The 20,498-nt window shown below is 36.5% G+C and overlaps 1 protein-coding gene across 2 annotated transcripts; it reads left to right on the forward strand.

Annotated features, from left to right (window-relative positions):
• The first annotated feature begins 756 nt into the window (after window positions 1–756).
• Window positions 757–18,569, forward strand: SLC7A2 (solute carrier family 7 member 2). Of its 2 annotated transcripts, none has more exons than XM_050895815.1 (11): window positions 757–1,141; window positions 2,412–2,567; window positions 5,406–5,571; window positions 6,133–6,269; window positions 6,950–7,172; window positions 9,734–9,873; window positions 13,678–13,780; window positions 15,583–15,788; window positions 16,084–16,250; window positions 17,232–17,340; window positions 17,933–18,569. In XM_050895815.1, the coding sequence occupies exons 1-11, from the start codon at window positions 766–768 to the stop codon at window positions 18,118–18,120; spliced, it is 1,971 nt and encodes a 656-aa protein (XP_050751772.1). In that variant the 5' UTR covers window positions 757–765; the 3' UTR covers window positions 18,121–18,569. The 2 variants fall into 2 exon arrangements, with proteins under 2 accessions (XP_050751772.1, XP_050751771.1); XM_050895814.1 differs by lacking the exon at window positions 9,734–9,873 and adding an exon at window positions 10,282–10,418 and having other exon boundaries at window positions 766–1,141.
• Window positions 18,570–20,498: the final 1,929 nt, after the last annotated feature.

A 20,498-nucleotide genomic window follows, 5' to 3' on the forward strand; every position in this document is an offset into this window, starting at 1 on the left:
CCCCACACTGCGACATGCACCCAGAATGTTGAAGAACTGCAATTGGCATGGGATGAGCCCATGCAATTGGCATAGGATGAGCCCAAATCCCATCAGGTTTTGTTAGATGATTGTCAGGGAGAGTTGTACCAGATTTCTTGTAAAGATAATTAATTCTGGGAAACTTCATTGGTGTGGGAGGGAGTAGAAACACTATTTTAATCTGCTTTCAAGCAGTTTTTACTGAAGCAAATTCTAAAGGCAAAAGCCATGTATTTGAAGGCAAAAGGAGATTGCATTGGCTCTGTCAGAATGCTGTATTTTAAAGCTTTTGCTGTTTATAGCCTTAGTGTTGGAATTTTAGATCTTAAAAATCCTTATTTATGTTGGTGTTGATCCTTATCTTAAAAGTCCTTATGATATATGAGATAATAGATGTCTGTTCTGGTTCTGTTTTAGAAATAGTTAAGAAGTGGCCATTAGCAGATAAATAGAAACAATTTCTTCTTTTTTACAGCAGTGTAGTAAACCTAAAGATAATGGATATCTTTCCCTGGGGAAATAAGTGCTAAATATAAAATTAAGAATACTGATTCCCTAATTTGTTTCCTGGGGAAAAAGCACATGCCAGCTTATTTAATGTCACAGAAGAGTGTAAATATATTAATTAGTAGGTGTGATTAAAGTTCTTTATGCAAATACATTTTTTCATTGTTTTTCACCAGTGTCTATACTACCTTTTATGTACTGTAATGATTTCTTTTATTTCAGAGCTCTACATCTACCATGTTGCCCTGTGGACCAGCTTTGTCCTTTGTTCGGTGTCTGGTACGGAAGAAGAATGTCAGTGGTGAAAGTCTTGAGGACTCCAAGTTGTGCCGATGCTTATCGACGGTGGACCTTATAGCCCTGGGAGTAGGCAGTACCCTTGGTGCTGGTGTTTATGTCCTTGCTGGAGAAGTAGCCAAATCCGATTCTGGACCTAGCATCGTTGTTTCTTTCCTCATTGCTGCGCTGGCATCTGTGATGGCAGGTCTCTGCTACGCTGAGTTTGGTGCTCGTGTTCCTAAGACTGGTTCTGCGTATTTGTATACTTATGTGACTGTTGGTGAACTGTGGGCTTTCATCACTGGTTGGAATCTCATTTTATCCTATATTATAGGTAAGCTTTAAGAACAAACACAGGTCTCGAGGGTTTCTGAGACAGCAGATATAAGATGATACAGATTTGGATCTGTCTTTCTTTTCTGTCTCTATACTTAGCTACTGTTGCTTTTTACTCCTGCTGAGATGAAATAACCAAAGTAATTTGATTAGGTTATTTCCTCCTGTTCATCACTATTGCAAACAGTTTTTTTGCAAGATGCTTTTGTAAATAGTGTGTCTTCAGCAGCATGAACTGCATACCTTGTATGAAGATTGTGTCAGACAGTTCAGTGATGATGCACAAGAATAAACAGGTTTTCGTTGCTGTCTTTGGTCAGCCACAATAATTTCAGTAAAATCGATAAACATTTTTCTTTTCTGAATATACACAGCGAGGACATTTACAGGGACACCATCACTATAGTATCTCACTTCAAGAAAGTCATGACGTTTAAGTCCTAACTTGTTACTATAGCCTCATGCTAATTAAATAGTGTCCTATCAGGTAATCCCATAAAATACAAAGTTGACCAGATCTGAATAAAATCAATGCTTATATGGCAGATATTCAAATAACTATTTCAGTGCTTTAGCAGAGACATTTTTTGATTCAAAACTGTTTTCTTCCAGAGGTACGTGTTCCAAGCATCCATTCTATTATGTATAAGCACGCCTAGCTGTATATGTATACCTGACTACAGGACTGTTGCCCAAATCACTACAAAATCAATATGCCTGAGTATTGTATTGAAGTGTATTTCATGATAGGAGAGTTGTAAAAATAAGGTTGTATTTAGCCGTGGCCATGTGCACTGCTTACCAGAGGAGAGTATTAATCTTAAATACTAACTCTAGCAATATACATCTTGCTAGTGATTTTTTGCTGTACTTCCAGGTGGACAAACTTTCCTTCATGGTCTTTCTTAAACTGCTTTCTTACATTGCTTTATATTGTTTAATATATGCCATATTGTAACTTTAGAAATAAGTGTCTTCCAGAATGACATCAGATATAAATGATACAGAAATAATTTCTGCGACATTTTGGGAATAAATGAGGTACAAATTTGTATATTTTAGTTGCAGGATAATATGTTACCATTTAACTATGTAGAAAAATTCTAAAACGTTAAAATTCCTCAGCAAAACAAAATCACTGTTCTAACACAAGCTCTGCTTTTTTAAATGCAAGTAGCAACATGCTTAGTTTTATTTCTTTTTCAGTAGAAGTAACTGTATCCCATTGTACATATGCAAAACCCTAAACATGCATGTATTTTATGAAGGTACATCAAGTGTAGCAAGAGCCTGGAGTGGCACCTTTGATGAACTTCTTGGAAAACAGATTGGTTATTTCTTCAGAAGCTACTTCAAAATGAATTACTCTGGGCTAGCAGAGTATCCTGACTTCTTTGCTGTATTCCTTATATTACTTTTATCAGGTAAGACAATATATGGCTTCATTTATGGTGGTTGTGATGTCAGAGTGTTTCTTACAGACACAAATTCTATATTGTAGTTTGTGTTTTACCAGAAATAGCTTAATAATGTTTAAGAAGTTCAGATGCGCATTTGTGTATTGACATGAGTCTGGGAATTAAATGTATATAATCAAATTTTCTTGTGTACCCGCTTCTTTTGTTGAAGCTGAGACATGAAATAATCACTTTTCAATACTTTTTTTATAAAACCCATGATGCAGATTGATGATAACAGGAAAATTATACAGTTCTGTGTGGTTTTTATGGCTTCATCACTGGTAAATGCTTTCAGAGGGACCTTGAGGTTAAGCTCTGTAGTTTGTTGATGTGACGTGCTCCCCTTAAATCACATATTGTGCATGTAGTGCGTATTTGTAAGGGGTTTTTTCCCTCTAAATTGTTAACTTATTCAGTATAAAATAATTTTCCCCTTTTTAAGCCTTCAAAAGAGTTGTTTAGCCTAGAACTTGTTGGAGCTAAAGGGCACTCCAAGGTACCAGCATGGCCCAACAGACTGGTTTGAAACCTCAGTAAACCTTACATGTCTACTCCACTCAGTTCTGTTTCTTTTTTGTCTTTACTCATGTACCATGTTTTTAAATCACAAGAATTGACACCAACTATATGCTTTTTGAGGGATCAGAAAGCTCAAAAATACTGCAACCTATTTGCATGTTTGCATTTAACAATTGCTTTCCACAAAGAAACGTTCTTACTGCCACCAGGAGTGAAGGAAGCAGTAAGTGTATTCTAAAGTGTATAGTTTGTTTTCAGCCAATACTAGAAGCATTTCAGTATTCAGTAGAGGTCTTACCCATATCTCAAATATTTGTCATGTTCAGTCTCTCTTTAGATCAAACAAAAGCAGAAGCTTTTCTTCTCTGGAAAGTGAAATTAAGTTACGTGGGTATAACCTCCTGTTCTCTTATTCTGAGCGGCTTTTTTGGACTCAGTACTTAGGAAAACATTTCTGTTCAACTCCTAATGCTAGAATGAGTGACCAGTGCATCTAAACCTTTTATTAGGTCTCTGTACATAAAAAGATGAGTTCCCACACTTAGGAAGATCAGGAAGTTTACTAGACAAGGTTTAGTCCAGCATCCTGCCATGTTTGTGGCTCAGAGTTGCCTACAGGACCAGTTCAGACCCTTATGTTTTCAGGAGGGATGGGAATGAATTTGGTATATAGCTGGAACAGACCTTTTGGTTTCACCTCTTCCAAAGGAAGGAGGAAAAAACCCAACATTTTGAAAAGCAGAGCACTGAAACTCCATAAACCAAACTATAAAATGCTAGTAGAGATGCTGCCACCTTTTATGTTTTCTCCATTGCCATTGCTGCTTCCTAACAGAAGAAGTAGAGATTCTTGACAGAAGAGGAAGTGTTTCTCCTGTGGTTCTCCACTGCTCCTGAGTTTTCATTTGTGTCCTGTCTTTTCATCCCCACCATCATTCCTTCTTCACTTCTCTTGTGCTCGTGCCGCAAATTACCTCTCCAGGTCTCTGTGGTAAGCCAGTAAACTGGTAAACTGGTAAACCACCAGTGAATGAACTGGGTGGAATTCACCGCTGCTGAGAGGAGGGGCAGTGGGGATGGCTCAGGGCTGTGTAGGCTGAGCATGATACAGTAATTGGATTCTGAGCTGCACAAAGCTGAATCATAGGAGTAGCCGATGATGTTTTACAGAAAATGTTATGTGCTAAGCACAAGGGAAAGTACACAGAAATTTGGTTTGGGGATTTTTTTTTTCCCTACAGAAAGGACTTTAAAAAAATGTACATACTGTTTCATACTGCATTAGGCTGATTGAGACCCTGCTTTCTTGGGAAAAACTGAGCTAAAGAAAGCATACACCTATTTTCAATAAAAATGCCATTGGTGAAGAAAACTTAAGCAGCTCATATGATAAACTCTGTGTTATGATAAAATAGCAAATGTCTCATTAGCGGAGTCAGAAATTTTTTAGACATTATCTTGAGAGGCTTAAAATTTTCAGACTTAATCTCTAAATAATGAGGGAAAGCATGTATGTGATATTAGTGGAAACGCTTAGAGTGCAAAGAACCTGTGGAGGCTTTCCCATTGTATTTAATTTTTCCTGATCTGTTCACTGCCTGCTCTTCCATTAAACTGTTAGTACACTCACAGGTGTTACAAATCTAATGACACAGTAGGATCCTGATGGAATAACTTTCAGATTTTTTAAATGCACTGTTCTGCAACCTAAGGCATGTGTATTTTGTATCAGACTGTTTTCTAGAATCTCTATGAATCAGTGTTTATGAACAGGAGGCATGCATTTCTTTTAAAGGTTTTATTAATGAGATAGGAAATGGGAGTCTTACTCTGTGATGGATATGCCCTGAAAGAGTGAACAGATTACATTATTAATCTAATAATTTTGCTTATTTTATTAGTCTAATGAGTAATTGTTCTGTAAGGAATAGATTCTACCAATCTGTTTTTACTAAGCATAGAATTCTTGTACCTATTTTTGCTCCATCGCATAAAATAGAGATATGAATTGGAATCTCAGAAAAGCAGTAACAATTGCTCAAAATACTTTTAAATACTTGAAGAATACAATTAAAGAAGCTTTCTGTTTTGTGGTTTCCAATACACTTGCCTATTGCCATGCTATCGAAGAGTCTAGTAAATTTGTGTTACCGCTTTAAAAGTATAAAATCTAGTGCTGGATTTTTAGTATTATTCACAGTACTTGCATGTATATCTTCTTTAAAATGCCATTTTAGTAGTTTAAGGGACCATTCACATCTATAAAATATTTTTATTTTATAGGTCTTTTATCTTTTGGAGTAAAAGAATCTGCATGGGTGAATAAAATTTTCACTGCTATTAACATCTTGGTCCTACTCTTCGTTATGATTTCTGGTTTTGTGAAAGGAGATGCTGACAACTGGAAAATAAGTGAAGAATATCTCATAAACCTTACTGCAGTAACAGAGTAATTTTTTTTTTTTTTAATCAATTTACTTGCTCATATTCCAAGCAATTTTCTGTTATACTTGCTTTAGTGGTATTGCAGGTAATATATCAACTAATAGCTCTGTTCCTGGGAATGATAAACTTTTTATTCCCTTAAAAATAGTTTTTTATTTTCTTGTTTGTAGTTTCCTTTAAAAAATCATCTTATTTCAATACTGTTGTCCGTAGCCATTTGAGAGGTTACTGGCTTCTCGTCCTTAAGCCATGTATTAACTGCAGTATGTGAGTATGACAGCAAGAGTTGCCTACAGCATTAGTGTTTTAATACGTTTTGCTGCAAAGTGAGTAAGATGATAGTTACTTGATTTGGGTATTCTTCCATTTACTGTTATTTTTGTCTGTCTTACAAGCTTGGAAATAAAAATGTCTTCTTGTGCAGTTTTGTAAAGCAGAACTCTGTCTTGACGAGAGCATTTTAACACATTTTTCCAGAGTGGCAGGGGAGGAGGATGCATGTGTTTGTCCTACCAATAATAATAATAAAAAAGTTACTTTTTTGCTGTATTTTTGTTCTTTATAGGAATTGCTCATCCTGTGAGAATGTGACAAGTATATATGGGAGCGGTGGCTTTATGCCATATGGTTTCACAGGAACATTGGCTGGTGCTGCAACCTGTTTTTATGCTTTTGTGGGATTTGACTGCATTGCAACAACTGGTATAGTATTTATATGTGTGTGTATATATGTATAAGTATATATGGATAACATGCTTTTTTGGTAAAAAACCCCACACAAACAACATAACAATCTGTCTACTATTCTTCCTTTGCTTTCTCCTAAACCTCCTTCAGACCATGTAGAATGAGTCTGAGTTCATTCCTGAATGTGGCTGTTGTTCTGGGAGGAAGGAGGAGATTTTACTTATTTTATTCCTGTTCTAAAGAAATTAATTGTTGCTTTCTAAGTCTGGGAAGTGCTTAGTATACAATTTTTTCTGCCCAAATCATGTTAATCACTTGCTCACTTTTACAGTTCTCTGAGATGAGGTATCTCTCCTAAAGGCTGGCTTGTATATGGCTGATAGGGAATGAGTACATTGAACTTAATTTATTGTAGGTAAATAACTAGAAATGATGGGCTTTAAGTACTGTAAATATAGAATGTATTTTATGTCCTTTAGTTTACCACTATTTTTTAATGCTATTTCTGGCAACAAAATACTGAGTTTTGTTCTGTGTCACTGAGCTTATTTTATACAAATTTTTAAAACTTCTATTACAAATATGATTCCCATGGCTTAGATTAACAAATGATTTGTCTTTGATGTTATCTTTTAAAGCTGAATGTGGAAATGAGTAAGAATTTTTGGTGGGGCGTTTTTTTTTCCTTTTTTCAGGAGAGGAGGTCAAGAATCCTCAGAAAGCCATACCTATAGGCATTGTGGTGTCCCTGCTTGTCTGCTTCATGGCCTATTTTGGGGTTTCAGCTGCACTGACACTTATGATGCCATACTACCTACTAGATGAGAAAAGTCCTCTGCCAGTAGCATTTGAATATGTTGGATGGGGACCTGCGAAATATGTTGTAGCAGTGGGATCCCTCTGTGCTTTGTCTACAAGGTAAAGACACTGAAATACTAATTTTATTGGGAAAAGCTGATGGATAATATGTGACATTTAAATATATGTTCATGCGTTCATTTTGAAGACTCAGTTCATGCAAAGGATTAGCAATAAGTATTATAAGCGTGTTTTAGACTTAAGCAGGTCTTGATAACAGTAGGTGCATTAATTTAAGTTCCTTTTTTAAACTGTACTGTTATTGAACTCTGCCTCTTTGGCTTATTACCCAAAAGTTTTTTTATTAAAATATGTATTTTCAGACATATGACCTGCAAGCTATCTTTATTAACTGATAAAATAAACCTCATCCATTTTGTCTGTTCTTGCTGTCCACTCCCAATGACTCAGCAGCTTTATGGGCTCTGTGTATTTGCAGGCAAAATTGAAGAGATTATTAACTAGCTCCACTCCTCATCTTCGTTGCCTGTCTCTGTTTTCCTCCAGTAGCCAGTCTGTCATCTGACATCATCCCTTCCTGTGGTTCCTGTGTGGGTATTATTTGAGATGTAGATTATAGCTGTGAAAATATTATAATTTATTCCCCTTTGTGAAACTGTGGATGTAACCTTAACTTAATGTGTTATTTTGATTAAAAAGATCAGGGAGGGCACAAGATCTATTAGTATGTGTTCATATGTATTACACCCCAATTGTAATGTGGTATAAACACTTTCATAGAATAGAAAATTGCTTGATACTTGAATTTAGGGATGGAAAAATGCTGATGCCAATCTTCTACCTGAGCTTATGTAGGTAAGGAGTCATTTACGTGAGCTTCAGTGGTAAGAATACTGGCTGCCCTTTCACAAAGGAAAACGACATGCCTGTTGAAGCACTAATGCTAACAGGACTCCGAGACAACCCTGTAAACATTAGCGTGAAGAAGATGAGCATGCTGACTGTGGACAATGGTTTAAAGGAAAGGAATATTTTGATGTAGGAGGGAATAGAAAAAGGAAATACTTCCAGAATGACATTAAAAGGATTGTAGGGCTGACTGAAGAATGTCATAGTTACACAGTTCATTCTGGAATTACAGTTATTTTCTATCTAGTTGTCATGGTCCCCTCAGTTTGGAGGGTTTTACTGAATTTTTCCTCTATATTTATAAATAGTAAAAGTGATATGTAAGGAGAAACTAGATTAAAGAAATTAATACTGGAAAACAAAATGAACTGAGATGGTAAAATACTTTTTCAGAAATTTGAACTGTTGGTCTTTTTTTCGAGTATATTCTGAAGAATTACATTTACTCATATGGAGAGATTAATCTTTCAGTCTGATGTTGACTGATGTCAGTTTAGAACAAAACAAAGGAAATTGTCTTTCATATTCCTCAGTTTAGAGGTATAATTAAGAAGAAAAGTTGGGATCATTGCTTTTAGTCTATATAGTTACCTCTTATTATGTTATGTCGTGAACTTGTTTCCTCAGGGTAAAGATGTTTGTTAATATTTCCATTATTTATGTGAATGTACTTAAAAAGGGATAGGATAAATAAATTTTACAAAGCCACAACAGCAAAAAATTTGGCAGTGGATTTTAACAGTATCCTTATTTGAATAATCAATTGTCACCCTGATTCAGGAAACATTCTTTTTTGGAAGGGACATTCATACATCAAAATCAGTTCATGTGCAATGAAACTTCTCTTGCGTGCGTCTAACCTTAACGCTTGTGTCTCACGAGCATTACTGGAGGTACTTAGCATCTGTGGTATGTAAAAGCTGTGCCTTCTGTAAGTGATGTAGTCTGTTCCCTAAAGAAAGGCAACCATTCGCCTGGTGAAACACTAGTGTGCTTGCTGCAGAGGTTATACTGGCTATGATTTTGCCTTTTGTCCTTTCAGTGTTTTTGGTTTTCTTAATTACAATTATTTCGCTTTGAGGGAAAGAAACCACCTAATTTGAGAAGTATTTTTAAAAAGAGCTTTGAGTTATCAACGGTTTAAAAGCTTTCTGTGTTCTGCTAATAACAAATCTAAATTAATTAGCTTTACTTTTTCCAAAAGGAAGAAACAATCTTAATGAAGCTTGGCTAGAGGTGCTTTAATCGAAAGAAATAATGTGCCCAAGTATAATTGTATGGTGCTTACTTTGAATTACTGTTAATCAGCAGCCTCACATGGAAATGCAGAGTGTAAGAGGTGCTGCTAATGCTTGTTGATTTGCTGCTGCTGACTGACAGACTTTCTCCAGGAATACTAAAGCTTAATGGCATAGTTAGTGTGACCTGGAACGTGTTCTTGGTCCACTAATACCCAAGAACTACAGTGATGGCAAGAGTTATTTTGCTAATCTGAATTCTCTCTGATGAAGCAATTCCATTACCTAAATTAATAAAAAAAAAAAAAAAAAGGCAATCAACTTTGCAGGGAAAAAGAAATTTCTATTTGTGTCTGATCTGTAGTATCTTGGGCTATGGGGCTTTCTGGTTTTGTCTTACCATCATAAATTTTGTTTCTATACATGCCATTAATTAACATTGTTTATCTTGTCCGTGATACAAGTCTGCATGAACTGTGTTTGCCATGTTGCATGTGTTTGCTTTCTACTCAGTCTTCTTGGATCCATTTTCCCAATGCCACGTGTAATCTATGCTATGGCGAAGGATGGGTTGCTTTTCAAATGTCTAGCTCAAATCAGTTCCAAAACGAAGACCCCACTAGTTGCTACTCTATCGTCTGGTGCAGTAGCAGGTGAGACTAAGAGTTGATCCTTGTAAAGAAAGGTGCACTGCTAAACACGTTGCATATATGGAAATAAACCACTGTTGTGCAGCTTTGATTTGCTTTGGACTGAAATGATCAAATCTGATTGTCGCCAGGTAAAGTAGGCTACCAGTAAAACTTTTGTCTACCACAGATTTTCTATTTGTTGGTTAATCTCAAGTGCTTTCAAAGCCTAGGTTCAAAACAAACAACAACCCAAACCCAAGAACATCAGTCAACCAAACAAAAAACCAAGAGCAGCAACACAGAGCCTAAACCAAAACTATACCTAAACCCATTAACTCTTCCAAGCTTTCTTTTTGTGTAGTTGGGTTTACCAGTAAAGCATTGTGCTTTTAATAACCTGTATTTGAACTATACATTTTTCTGTTCTAGTCTTCTCGGCTCTATGTTCCCTTTGCCCCGAATTCTGTTTGCCATGGCACGCGATGGTTTACTCTTTAGTTTTCTTGCCAAAGTGAGTAAGAGGCAGGCACCAGTTTCTGCCACCTTGACAGCAGGGGTCATCTCTGGTAAGCTCTCAAAGCCCGTGTTACTTAAAACTGAGATTTAAACACCCTATGCACGTGCATGGTACTTTATATTTGAAAAGGACTGCTTGTTAACTTCCCTTGCATGTACAATGGGAATAAAATTACAGAGTAATCAAAGGGTATAAGAACTCCAGATCATGCCAATCATGGTGGTGGTGATGTCCTTAATGTCACAGTATTCAAATTTTTTTTTTTTTTTTAATATTGGCCCCTTGTATGGTGAATAAGCTTGTTACTTAATCTGGGTCCCTTAGGCTGATGCTCTGCTTACAGGGTTTCCTTGTCTGATGTACACCTATATATTTATCACATCTATAAGGGGGGAGAGTAACTGTCACATTTTTCATTATGAGACATGAGGAAAAAAATTACATTTGCAGCAGGATCAACTTTTGTGTAAAATACAAAGATTTTTAAATTTGCTTCTAAAGAAAATGGTTGTGGTTTTGTATAGGCTTACCAAATTGTGGTTGAGGGATATATGTGTGTGTTGGGCAGTTATGTGTGTATGCACATATATGTATGCACATACATGCCTACATATATTTTAGCAAAACAGCATTTTGGGAGCTGTTGCCAACTCTTAGTGTTTCACAAAGAGAAATTCTTGACATACAACTGTTTCACTTTTGTCCATATTTCTTGCAAAGGTAAATGTAGCTGTGCCCAAATTTCATTATCATTTCAGTGGGATGTCTAATTACCCAGGAAAACTGGAAGCTCTAGAAGTATTTAACTCAAAGGCAAATAAATAAGTCTTAAAAGTAATTCAAATATGAAATACATGCCTTCTAACATTTAGCAACCCTGGCTAAAATTGGTATCACATAAGAGGTTCAGAACTGAGACTAAAATATTATTTATAGTCGGGGTCATCCTCAGATGCCACAAGACTGGAACTGCTCACACCGTGTACTTGACAATAATGCGGGAAGGCACAGTCGTTGTCCGGATAATTCCTACATGAAGCATTATTATCAGTTCCCTTTTTTTGGTCAAAATACAAATAAATTGCTTAGAATTACTTTTATTGTTTTGACTTTACATTATTTGAATTTATAATATTGACATATTCCCCTATAATAATTTGGAAGTGCAGTTATGTGGGATGAAATGAACATCTTTATCTGAAATCACAGTAAAGATGAGGAGAAAGAAAACCTTATTACCCAGCTGGTAAACTGATTGATATAGTTATACAGCCCTGACTATAGCTATGCAGCAGCTGTCACTTGGACTGCTTTTACTTTGGGGAATTTGGTGTGTCAGCAACTCACCTGAAGACAGCTTAATCTACTGCTGGAGAAGGAGTAATTTCTTCTTCTATTTTTAAAAAGACGCATATTTGGTAACTTGTGGTCATAAATAGTTTTGCCAGAATAGTTATGGATGTATGCAACAGCTTATGTTATCTGACTTTTCTATTCATTCGTAACATGGGTAGTTTCATAGCTTTAAGAAATGTTAAGGAGATTAGATGTTTGGCCCCTTAATTAAAGTTATCAGGCCAAGACTACAGCTGAGGCAATTGCCACATGTTATTACCGTGACTTACCTTTTCACAGGTGGTAATTGCGATTGCGAAACTGCACACAGCGAAATGTTTTGGTGTCAGTCCAAGGTTTCACCATAGATTGATGTACCATTGTTTCTTGGAGTAGAATTAAGGGAGGTGGAGAAGCGATACTGTGTCTTTTTTTCTCTTAGTCAGAAACTTACAGGCTTTTTTCAGTTTGGTTGTAATGTAAAAGAATATTCTGGGCTACAAAGTAGCCTTTTGAAGCGAGGATTAAAAATTAAATATAGCTACTGTACTTGAGGTTATAGTAGGTTCTGTTCTTCCTCAGCTTTGCTTACCTATGCTCTTTTGAGCATGCAAAGCAGTGAGGTATTCAGAAATCTACCCTGTAAATGACTTCTTGGATTTAGGAACATCCACTGTCATTAAAGAAAACAGGATGGTATTCCTTCCTTCATTGGAAAAGGAGACTCAGATAAAATAAAACTTCTGTAACACAGCAGTCTTGTTTTCAGCAGATCACATTTTGCTTTTTTCTTCAGGATCAAATACCAGGGCAATGTGTGTTTGTGCACTTATACACCTGTCTACAAATATATTAAAAACCACGTAATATAAATATTACATATAAGTATTCCTGAATATAGAAAAATTTGTGTGTGCATATAAATACAGTGTGTAAAGGCTATGTTTAATAGTTTCTTTTGATGTTGAGATTACTGATGATTCAAAAGATTAAGTATTTTTAGATTCTTTCTGCATCAATAATGTTAATAAAATACAAATATGTTAAGAGGTTCTTTGACCACATATATTTTAAATCAATTAGCATTAGTCTTTCATTTAGTGATGGCTTGTGCTAATTTCTTTATGAGCTATGTGCGTCTGTGTGCAAAGAGCATAGACAAAAAAAGACATTCCAGAATCTCCAAAAGAATGTGGCATTAGCTTTTATAAATACAAAGACTGCTATAATTACTCTCAGTATCATGGAAGTTTCTGCCTCTGATTTCAGTGATCTTAAGAATATTACTTCTTGTGAGATTTTGCTGGCCTTTCCTGAAGGTCACTTGAACTTAACTTTTTTTTAGTGAGATAATAAATTTTAAAAAAACCCACAAAACTGTTTTATTCAGGACAACTCCTGAAAGTCCTCTTTACATAGACCTCTTTCTCAGCTCAGCAGAAATTTTACATACCGGTGACTTACTGGGTTGGATCATTTTTCCCCAGTTTTGCAGTGGGATACATCCTCTCAGCTTTGGTGAGATTCTGTTGCAGGATCTGAACCTTATTCTATAAAAACGTATTTTTAATGTGGCCCAAATTCAACAAGCCATGTGTGCAAATACTTATGTCCAAATAAGTCCAATGTGAATTGCTTGATTATGCAGCATGACTGTACGGCTCATCAGTGCATATCTATATGAATGAGATTCCCAGCTGTAGGGAATTAGGTTTGGGAATGTTGGCGATGACTTCAAAAATGTGTTTTTAAGGATTACCATGATTTCACTCATATTGCTGTCAGTAAAACAATGTAAAGTTACACTGCGGACAGATTTTTAAAATCTTAGCTCTTAATATGTCTTAATATTAATCTTAGCACTTACGGTTGGACTTGATGAGCTTAAAGGTCTTTTCCAACCTAAACGATTCTATGATTCTATGATTCTATGTCTGCCTCATACAAATTTTGCATTTTCTTTTCTTTTTTAGCTATAATGGCATTTCTGTTTGACCTAAAGGCTTTAGTGGACATGATGTCTATTGGTACACTTCTTGCTTATTCACTTGTGGCAACCTGTGTCCTCATTCTTAGGTGAGTCAAAAACATCCTTTGTATTCTACCGTGTTTTATTTTGTGTTGGTCAGTATATAAACAGAAGTGACATTTACATGTATGCATATACATGATTACTAAGAAGCAGTGACCCATCAAAGAAAACAATGATATATTGTCATATCAGTATAGCAGTTAGTCAAGTCAAAGCTTCATGTGAAATCTAGACACCTTTTATTTTCCAGAAGTTGTATTGGTCCAAGCATTAGTCCCAAAGGTAGTAGATGTAAGCTTGTGTACAAAATTCAATGAATGGTATTTTGATATGAATACAATCCATGCTGTACCTCAGGCCTATTACATTGTGGGGGCTATAGGTGAAAGGTGTAGATGTTCTAGGTAGTTCACAGCATGAACAAGTTCAAATAATTGCTTTGTGTTGCCCTAGTCAGAAACGTAAGACCAGACGAGTGTTTCAAGATGTGGTAACCCTAGAAGAGAGTGCAAATATTATCTCTCAATGAGTGAGATTATAAATACTTGTCAGTAAAACTCTAGTTAATCAGTTCTGTTTGTAAAGCTACAGAATAATACTGATATATTGGTAGCTACAGCTCACTTTATTATGTATTGCTCTTTTTAACTTAAAAAGTCAGTCTTTATTACTTAAGGCTAAGTAATTAATTTTGAAAAGTGTATGTCGTGGTTTAACCCCAGTCAGCAACTAAGCACCACGCAGCCGCTTCCCCCTTCCCCCTCCCAGTGGGGTGAGGAGGAGGAAAGAGGAAAAAAAAAAGTAAAACTCGTGGGTTGAGATAAGAACAGTTTAATAACTAAAGTAAAATATAATACTAACAATAGTAATAATGAAATATAATAATAATAATAATAGTAATGAAAAGGAATATAACAAAAAAAGGGAGGGGGGGAAGGGAAAAAAAAACCCCAGTGATGCACAATGCAGTTGCTCACCACCCGCTGACCGATGCCCAGTTAGCTCCCGAGCCGTGATCCGTGCCTCCCGGCCAACTCCCCCCTGTTTATATACTGAGCATGACGTTCCATGGTATGGAATACCCCTTTGGCTAGTTCGGGTCAGCTGCCCCGGCTCTGCTCCCTCCCAGCTTCTTGCACACCTGCTTGCTGGCAGAGCACGGGAGACTGAAAAGTCCCTGGCCCAAGACAAGCGCTACTTAGCAACAACCAAAACATCAGAGTGTTATCAACGTCATTCTCACACCAAATCCAAAACCCAGCACTGCACCAGCCACTAAAAAGAAAGTCAACTCTGTCCCAGCCGAAACCAGGACAGTGTAACAGCTTAAATTCAGCTCAAATTCATTGCTGCAATAATTTACACTTTAAAAGAGAAGACTATTTTATCCCATAGTGACTTACTTAACGTATGTATTTTTAAAAATACACTTAAATTCTAACAAAGCAGATGTAAAATTTCAGTTTATGCCAGTTAGTAGGCCTCTTACAATATGGGAAGTAAGTCAGAAAGAAGCTCCCCTACCCTTTCCCTGCCATTGACCACCAGACCCTGTCCCCTCTTTTTGTATGAGACTGGTCATTTATCTGACCCATTGGTGCATTCACGTAGCTTAAAAAACTGCCCAAAAAATCCCCAAACAAACCCAGCAAAAAAGTGAGTTGCCATAGTTTGTTTAAATAGGATAGTGACTAATAATATATGCTGTTGCAGTGCAGTTATAAATTGGGAAATTCTAAATCTCTACTGCAAAGAATTTAGTATTTAAATACATTCCTAGAGGCATATTGCTTCAAATCCCAAAGTAAGCTTAATGTTTTTATTATCCTGTTTGTTTTCTGCTTAGGTACCAACCCAGTTTAACCTATGAGCAACCAAAATATTCTCCAGAAAAAGCAGCCTTGGCTGCATCTGAAAGGGAATCTGCAGTAAGTGAATCACAGATAAATATGATACAAGAGAATCACTTCAGTCTTCAGGCCCTGATTAATCCATCCAGTTTACCTACTGAGCAGACTGCAACTACAGTTAACTTTTTAGTGGGTCTCTTAGGTAAGTATTCAGCTGTCCAAACTCATATAATGCATTAACATAAATAGTAGAATTTATTAAAGACTAAATTAAAAATCCAGCGATAACATGCCTTCTTTCAGTCATAATTAATGTGTCATTCTGCAGAATGCTTTTATACTTCTTGATGGATCTAATCTGTAGTCTAGTATATTTTCCTTTAATTAATAAACATTTTCATGATAACTGAAGACTTGCTATCATTCTTCTTAAAAGTCACTTCCTCTTCAATGCAGAGATTAAGTGACCTATTTCCATCATTTTGTTTTTCACACAGCTTGCTTGGTTTGTGGCTTGAGTGTCCTCACTACATACGGGATTCATTTCATTGCTAACTTGGAGCCCTGGAGTATTGGCCTTCTTGCTGTGTTGGTGGCATCCTTCCTAGTTACCATTCTCCTCATCCAAAGGCAGCCTCAGAATCAGCAGAAAGTGGCCTTTATGGTGAATAACATATTCTCTATGTTATTCTCTAATGAGAGGTTTGGATGGATTCTAACAAGTGGGAGAGGGGCAGAGAGAGAGAGAGAGAGAGATGGTCTTTTTTCAGGCAGTCTTTCATTGCTGCACTGCCACTATTGCAGGTTTTTTGGTGAAGGTAAGGGTGGTGGATGGTCATGGCTGAATCATTGGCATGTGCAGTCCAGTCCAGATCTTCTCAGGGCTAGAGAAAGGGTTTTATTGCCCACAGATTAAATGTGTGACATGCATAGGAGCATGGCTGCAGAAAATGGCTGTGCCACTGATGTTGGTGTGAACAGCTGCTATTGCAACTAGTGGATCTGACAGCACTGATCTCCTAGGTATTCCTTTAGGCGCATCCTCAAAGTGCACATTGCTGAGACCCAAGTAATTTTAGACCTCAACTTAAGCACTTAGAAACTGGAAAATGATTCAGAAACTGATTAGTGTACAATCACTTGTCTGTGTTGTGTGCAATGCTTTGGACTGCAATACAGTTAGTACCTCCCAGAGTATAATCCTTTCATTTTGAGCTTTCACTTATGTTCTAAGATCAGTCATTTAATGGAGTATTTAATGGAAATAATTGAAGTATAGTGATGAAGGTCAAGGAATCTGGTGGAGTTGGGGGAGCATTTCAGAAAGAAGGGAGATATATAAATAAATAATATTTTTCAGCTGTAGATACAGGAATTCATTAGTATATGTTCAGCACAAACTGGAAAGTTTTTCTACACAGCCTTAGAGAATATATATTAAACATAATGTATTTTAAAAGTTTAAGATATGTAGAAACTGGTGGTTAAACCCAGTGAAAAAGAAAATTTCAGTATATTCCAATAAAAAAAAAATTTCAATTCTTTTTAGTGATTAGATGTGTCACCTCTAGTTTGTGTTGTATAACTGAAGTGTGACATGTAAGAAATTAAATTTAATACAAATGTATTGAATATTTCCTTTTAGGTTCCACTATTGCCATTTTTGCCATCATTCAGTATCCTGGTAAATATTTACTTGATGGTACAATTAAGTGGAGACACTTGGATCAGATTTAGCTTCTGGATGGCACTTGGTAGGTACTTCTGTTTATTTCAGTCACTTCTTATGTTAGGACTCATGAATCCCATCTTAGAATATTTGATTCTCTTCCTTTAAATATTTGAAAAAAAGTCTGTGTTTCATTAAAAGTCAGCTGATATTTCTGATCAAGAGCATGCTTCAGAAGCAGTATTTATATGCAGTCAAAATTGTAAATACAGTTTTGAGATAAGAAGAAGAATCAAAGTTATAGGACTAATTCCAATACGCCACATGTTTTTTTCCCTAATAAATATAGCTACAAATGTGCAGAAACCTGTTTGTAACAGGTTTCTTCCCAGTATATCAATCATTCTCCTTTAAGAGATGGAAAATTGTATTAATTCCATCTAGACATAAATTAGAGATAGTAGTTTCCATGACCTATTAGAGCATTTAATTACACAAAAATGATGCACTGGAATTTCCATAGAAACAGGGAAGACCTGAAGCATGAGCTCTGATTCAGATACCTGAAGGAGAAACTTGCTTTGGAAAATATGTTCAGCCAGAGAGTAATAACTAACGACTTCTTAATGCACTACTTGCCTGAAAACCCTATTACCTTTTTTTTTTTCTTTTGGAAGGCTTCCTCATTTACTTTGCTTATGGCATCAGACACAGTCTGGAAGGTCATCGTAGCAATGGAGATGACGATTCCTGTTCAGAAAATAGTGGGCTGCAAGAAAAGAACCCTGTGGAAGAAGTGTATGAACCTGAAAATGCAAATGAAAGTGATCAATTTCTTGCACATGAGAGGACAAGTGAATGTTAATCTATGCAAACAAACAAGTCTTTTAAACCTTTAATTGACATTTTACTTGCGGACTGAAATATCAAAAGCTTTCTGCCAACATTGTGCCTCTTGAAAGTGTTTACTAGAAGGCCTGGCTGATATTTTGGACAAGCTGCTAATCCATCTTCACCATTTCAGAACTGACAGCATGGAGATTAATATTTAAATTAAAAAACAAACAAGAGAAGTACCCTTTGGCAAGCAAAAATTTGGATGCATTGTTTGAACTGTCATCCAAAATCACTGGCAATCACAAAATATGAAGAATTTTAGACCTGCCTGCAAGAAGTTCTGAATATTTGACACTGCATTGTGAACACAAGTGCCTTTCGTACCTTCTCCTTATCTCTGTTATGTGTTTTGGTCGCAATCTAATAGCTCTCTTCTTTCTAGAGAAGTAACTTTCATGGGAGATAAATTGCAGACAGGCCTGGAAAATATTTGCAAAATGAATGGTAATTGTACAGATCTGATACTTTGCAAAAAGTAGAGGATCATATATTTATGTAAAAAGAAATAATTGCTTACCTTTACTAATCAGTAGTCGTGGAGAACTCAATCAGCAAAGATACTTCAAAGGCTTTTAGTCGTTCTAAACAGTATTCAAGATTTCTACTTCTGTGAATTCCTTTCCTTTCAGAGATGCTGTGTGTATAAAATAATACTCCCAAGAGGACCTATGTTGTTTACTGCAAAAGCATCTGGGAAATAATCTGTTGGTCACAGTATTGACAGTGACATTCGTATGTGATTTAGCAAGTATTGTGCTTTTGGTTTCAGACGGGCCAGGATTTTATCCCTGACTACATAATTTGGTACTTAAATACAACCGTCATCAAGTTTTCCTCCTTACTACTCATTTATTCCCCCTCTACTTTCTTCTCCTTCATCATGTGCCAGAGCTGATACTTCTGAGATCAGTTGTTACGCATTGCTCCTTCTCAGAAAAATGGATGCACAAAATCCCAGCCTTCTTTTCAGATGGAAGGGGAGGTTAAAAAAACAGAGACCCAGGCTTTGGAAAAAACCCTCGTCAAAACGGTATTTCAGCACTTCACTAAGCCTTAAACATATGTTAGCACAGCAGTTTTTCGTGAGCCAAACCTACATCCACAAATCCATTCATGTGGGTAGGATGTCCAAATGCTAATTTATGTAAAGATCCAAATTGTTGCAGCAGTGCTGGGTGAACAATTATTTTAAAGCTGGTGAAAATGGAAACTGTTCTCCTTTCAACATAAAAGTCATGTTACCTGTCAAAGGCATCCAGATATTTTAACACTTTTTCTCAGCGAGTAGTAGGCTCAAGTCCCATGAAGAATTCCACAATATGAAGTTATTTTGCAAGAATGTATTTATAAAAAGAACTTCCCTAAAGTAAGAACTGTCTTGGACTTTGTCATGGAGAGTTGCAGTCTGTTACCGATACCAATCATTGGTATGAATCTCTGTTGTTAGGTATAAAAACTTTAGATCCCGTGAGAGCTATGTTGGTTGACAGTGAAAAGCACCTTACTTTTTATAATAGCTGGAATTTCACCAAAAAAAAAAGGAAAAAAAAAAAAGAATAATAAAAAAAAAAGAAACTAGTTAAGCTGCTTCTGTCTCTCCTGTTCTTTTTCACAGCAATAGATTCACGCTTTTTATCTTAAAACGACTTCTGTTGTTGTAAGAGAGTAGCGTGCCTAAATGGGGCAGAAGGAGACATGCTTCTTGATAGAGAACCCTGCAATGGGCTGGTACCCCACCGTGGAGCAGGTCTGAGGTTTTCAGCTTGATGCCTTTCTTCTCAGCTTGAACTGGGAGGAGAGGGTCCTGCAGTGCTGGCAGCAGCCAGTGGATAGATGTGTGCTCTTGCACCAGCGGCCTCTACTGGCTACTCATGGCAGGGAGTAGCCATCTGAGAATGTAAGAGGCATGCCATAGGTAAAATAGCTACCTCTCAACTGAGGTTCCAGCGTATACATCCTCTAAGTGCAACTGCTGTTGTCCTAAGGACCATTGTTCTAGCGATTGGTGGCCCTTAAAAATTGATGGGACACAGAGGATGAGGAGAAACTATAGGGTAGGTGACAATGGGATACTGTTTTTTAATATATCCTAATCCATCCAGAATTGATCATAAGTTGTAGCAACTTATTTCCACAATTCATCATCATTTTACAAATGCCATTAAAGAAGGACTCAAATCTCATATTAGACTAATACAAGAAGATGATATGCTAAGTAAATATTTGGTTGATAGGAACGGATAGGAACTCTCAGGGCAGTTCTTAGAGCTATTGATAATTTTCAGTACTTCTATTCAGTGAATGAAAGAGCTGTCTATGTCAGTTGGATCTGCTGTTTTAATTCTA

The sequence above is a fragment of the Gymnogyps californianus genome, chromosome 4 (genome assembly GCF_018139145.2).
Source record: "Gymnogyps californianus isolate 813 chromosome 4, ASM1813914v2, whole genome shotgun sequence".
Classification (NCBI taxonomy): Eukaryota; Metazoa; Chordata; class Aves; order Accipitriformes; family Cathartidae; genus Gymnogyps; species Gymnogyps californianus.

Bases quoted from the DNA above. Each gene is read 5' to 3' on its own strand.
- SLC7A2 (XM_050895815.1), top strand. From the start codon at position 766: ATGTTGCCCTGTGGACCAGCTTTGTCCTTTGTTCGGTGTCTGGTACGG. The intron at 2,568-5,405 runs GTAAGACAATAT...TTTATTTTATAG, and splicing joins CCTTATATTACTTTTATCAG to GTCTTTTATCTTTTGGAGTA. The intron at 9,874-13,677 runs GTGAGACTAAGA...TTTCTTTTTTAG, and splicing joins ATCGTCTGGTGCAGTAGCAG to CTATAATGGCATTTCTGTTT.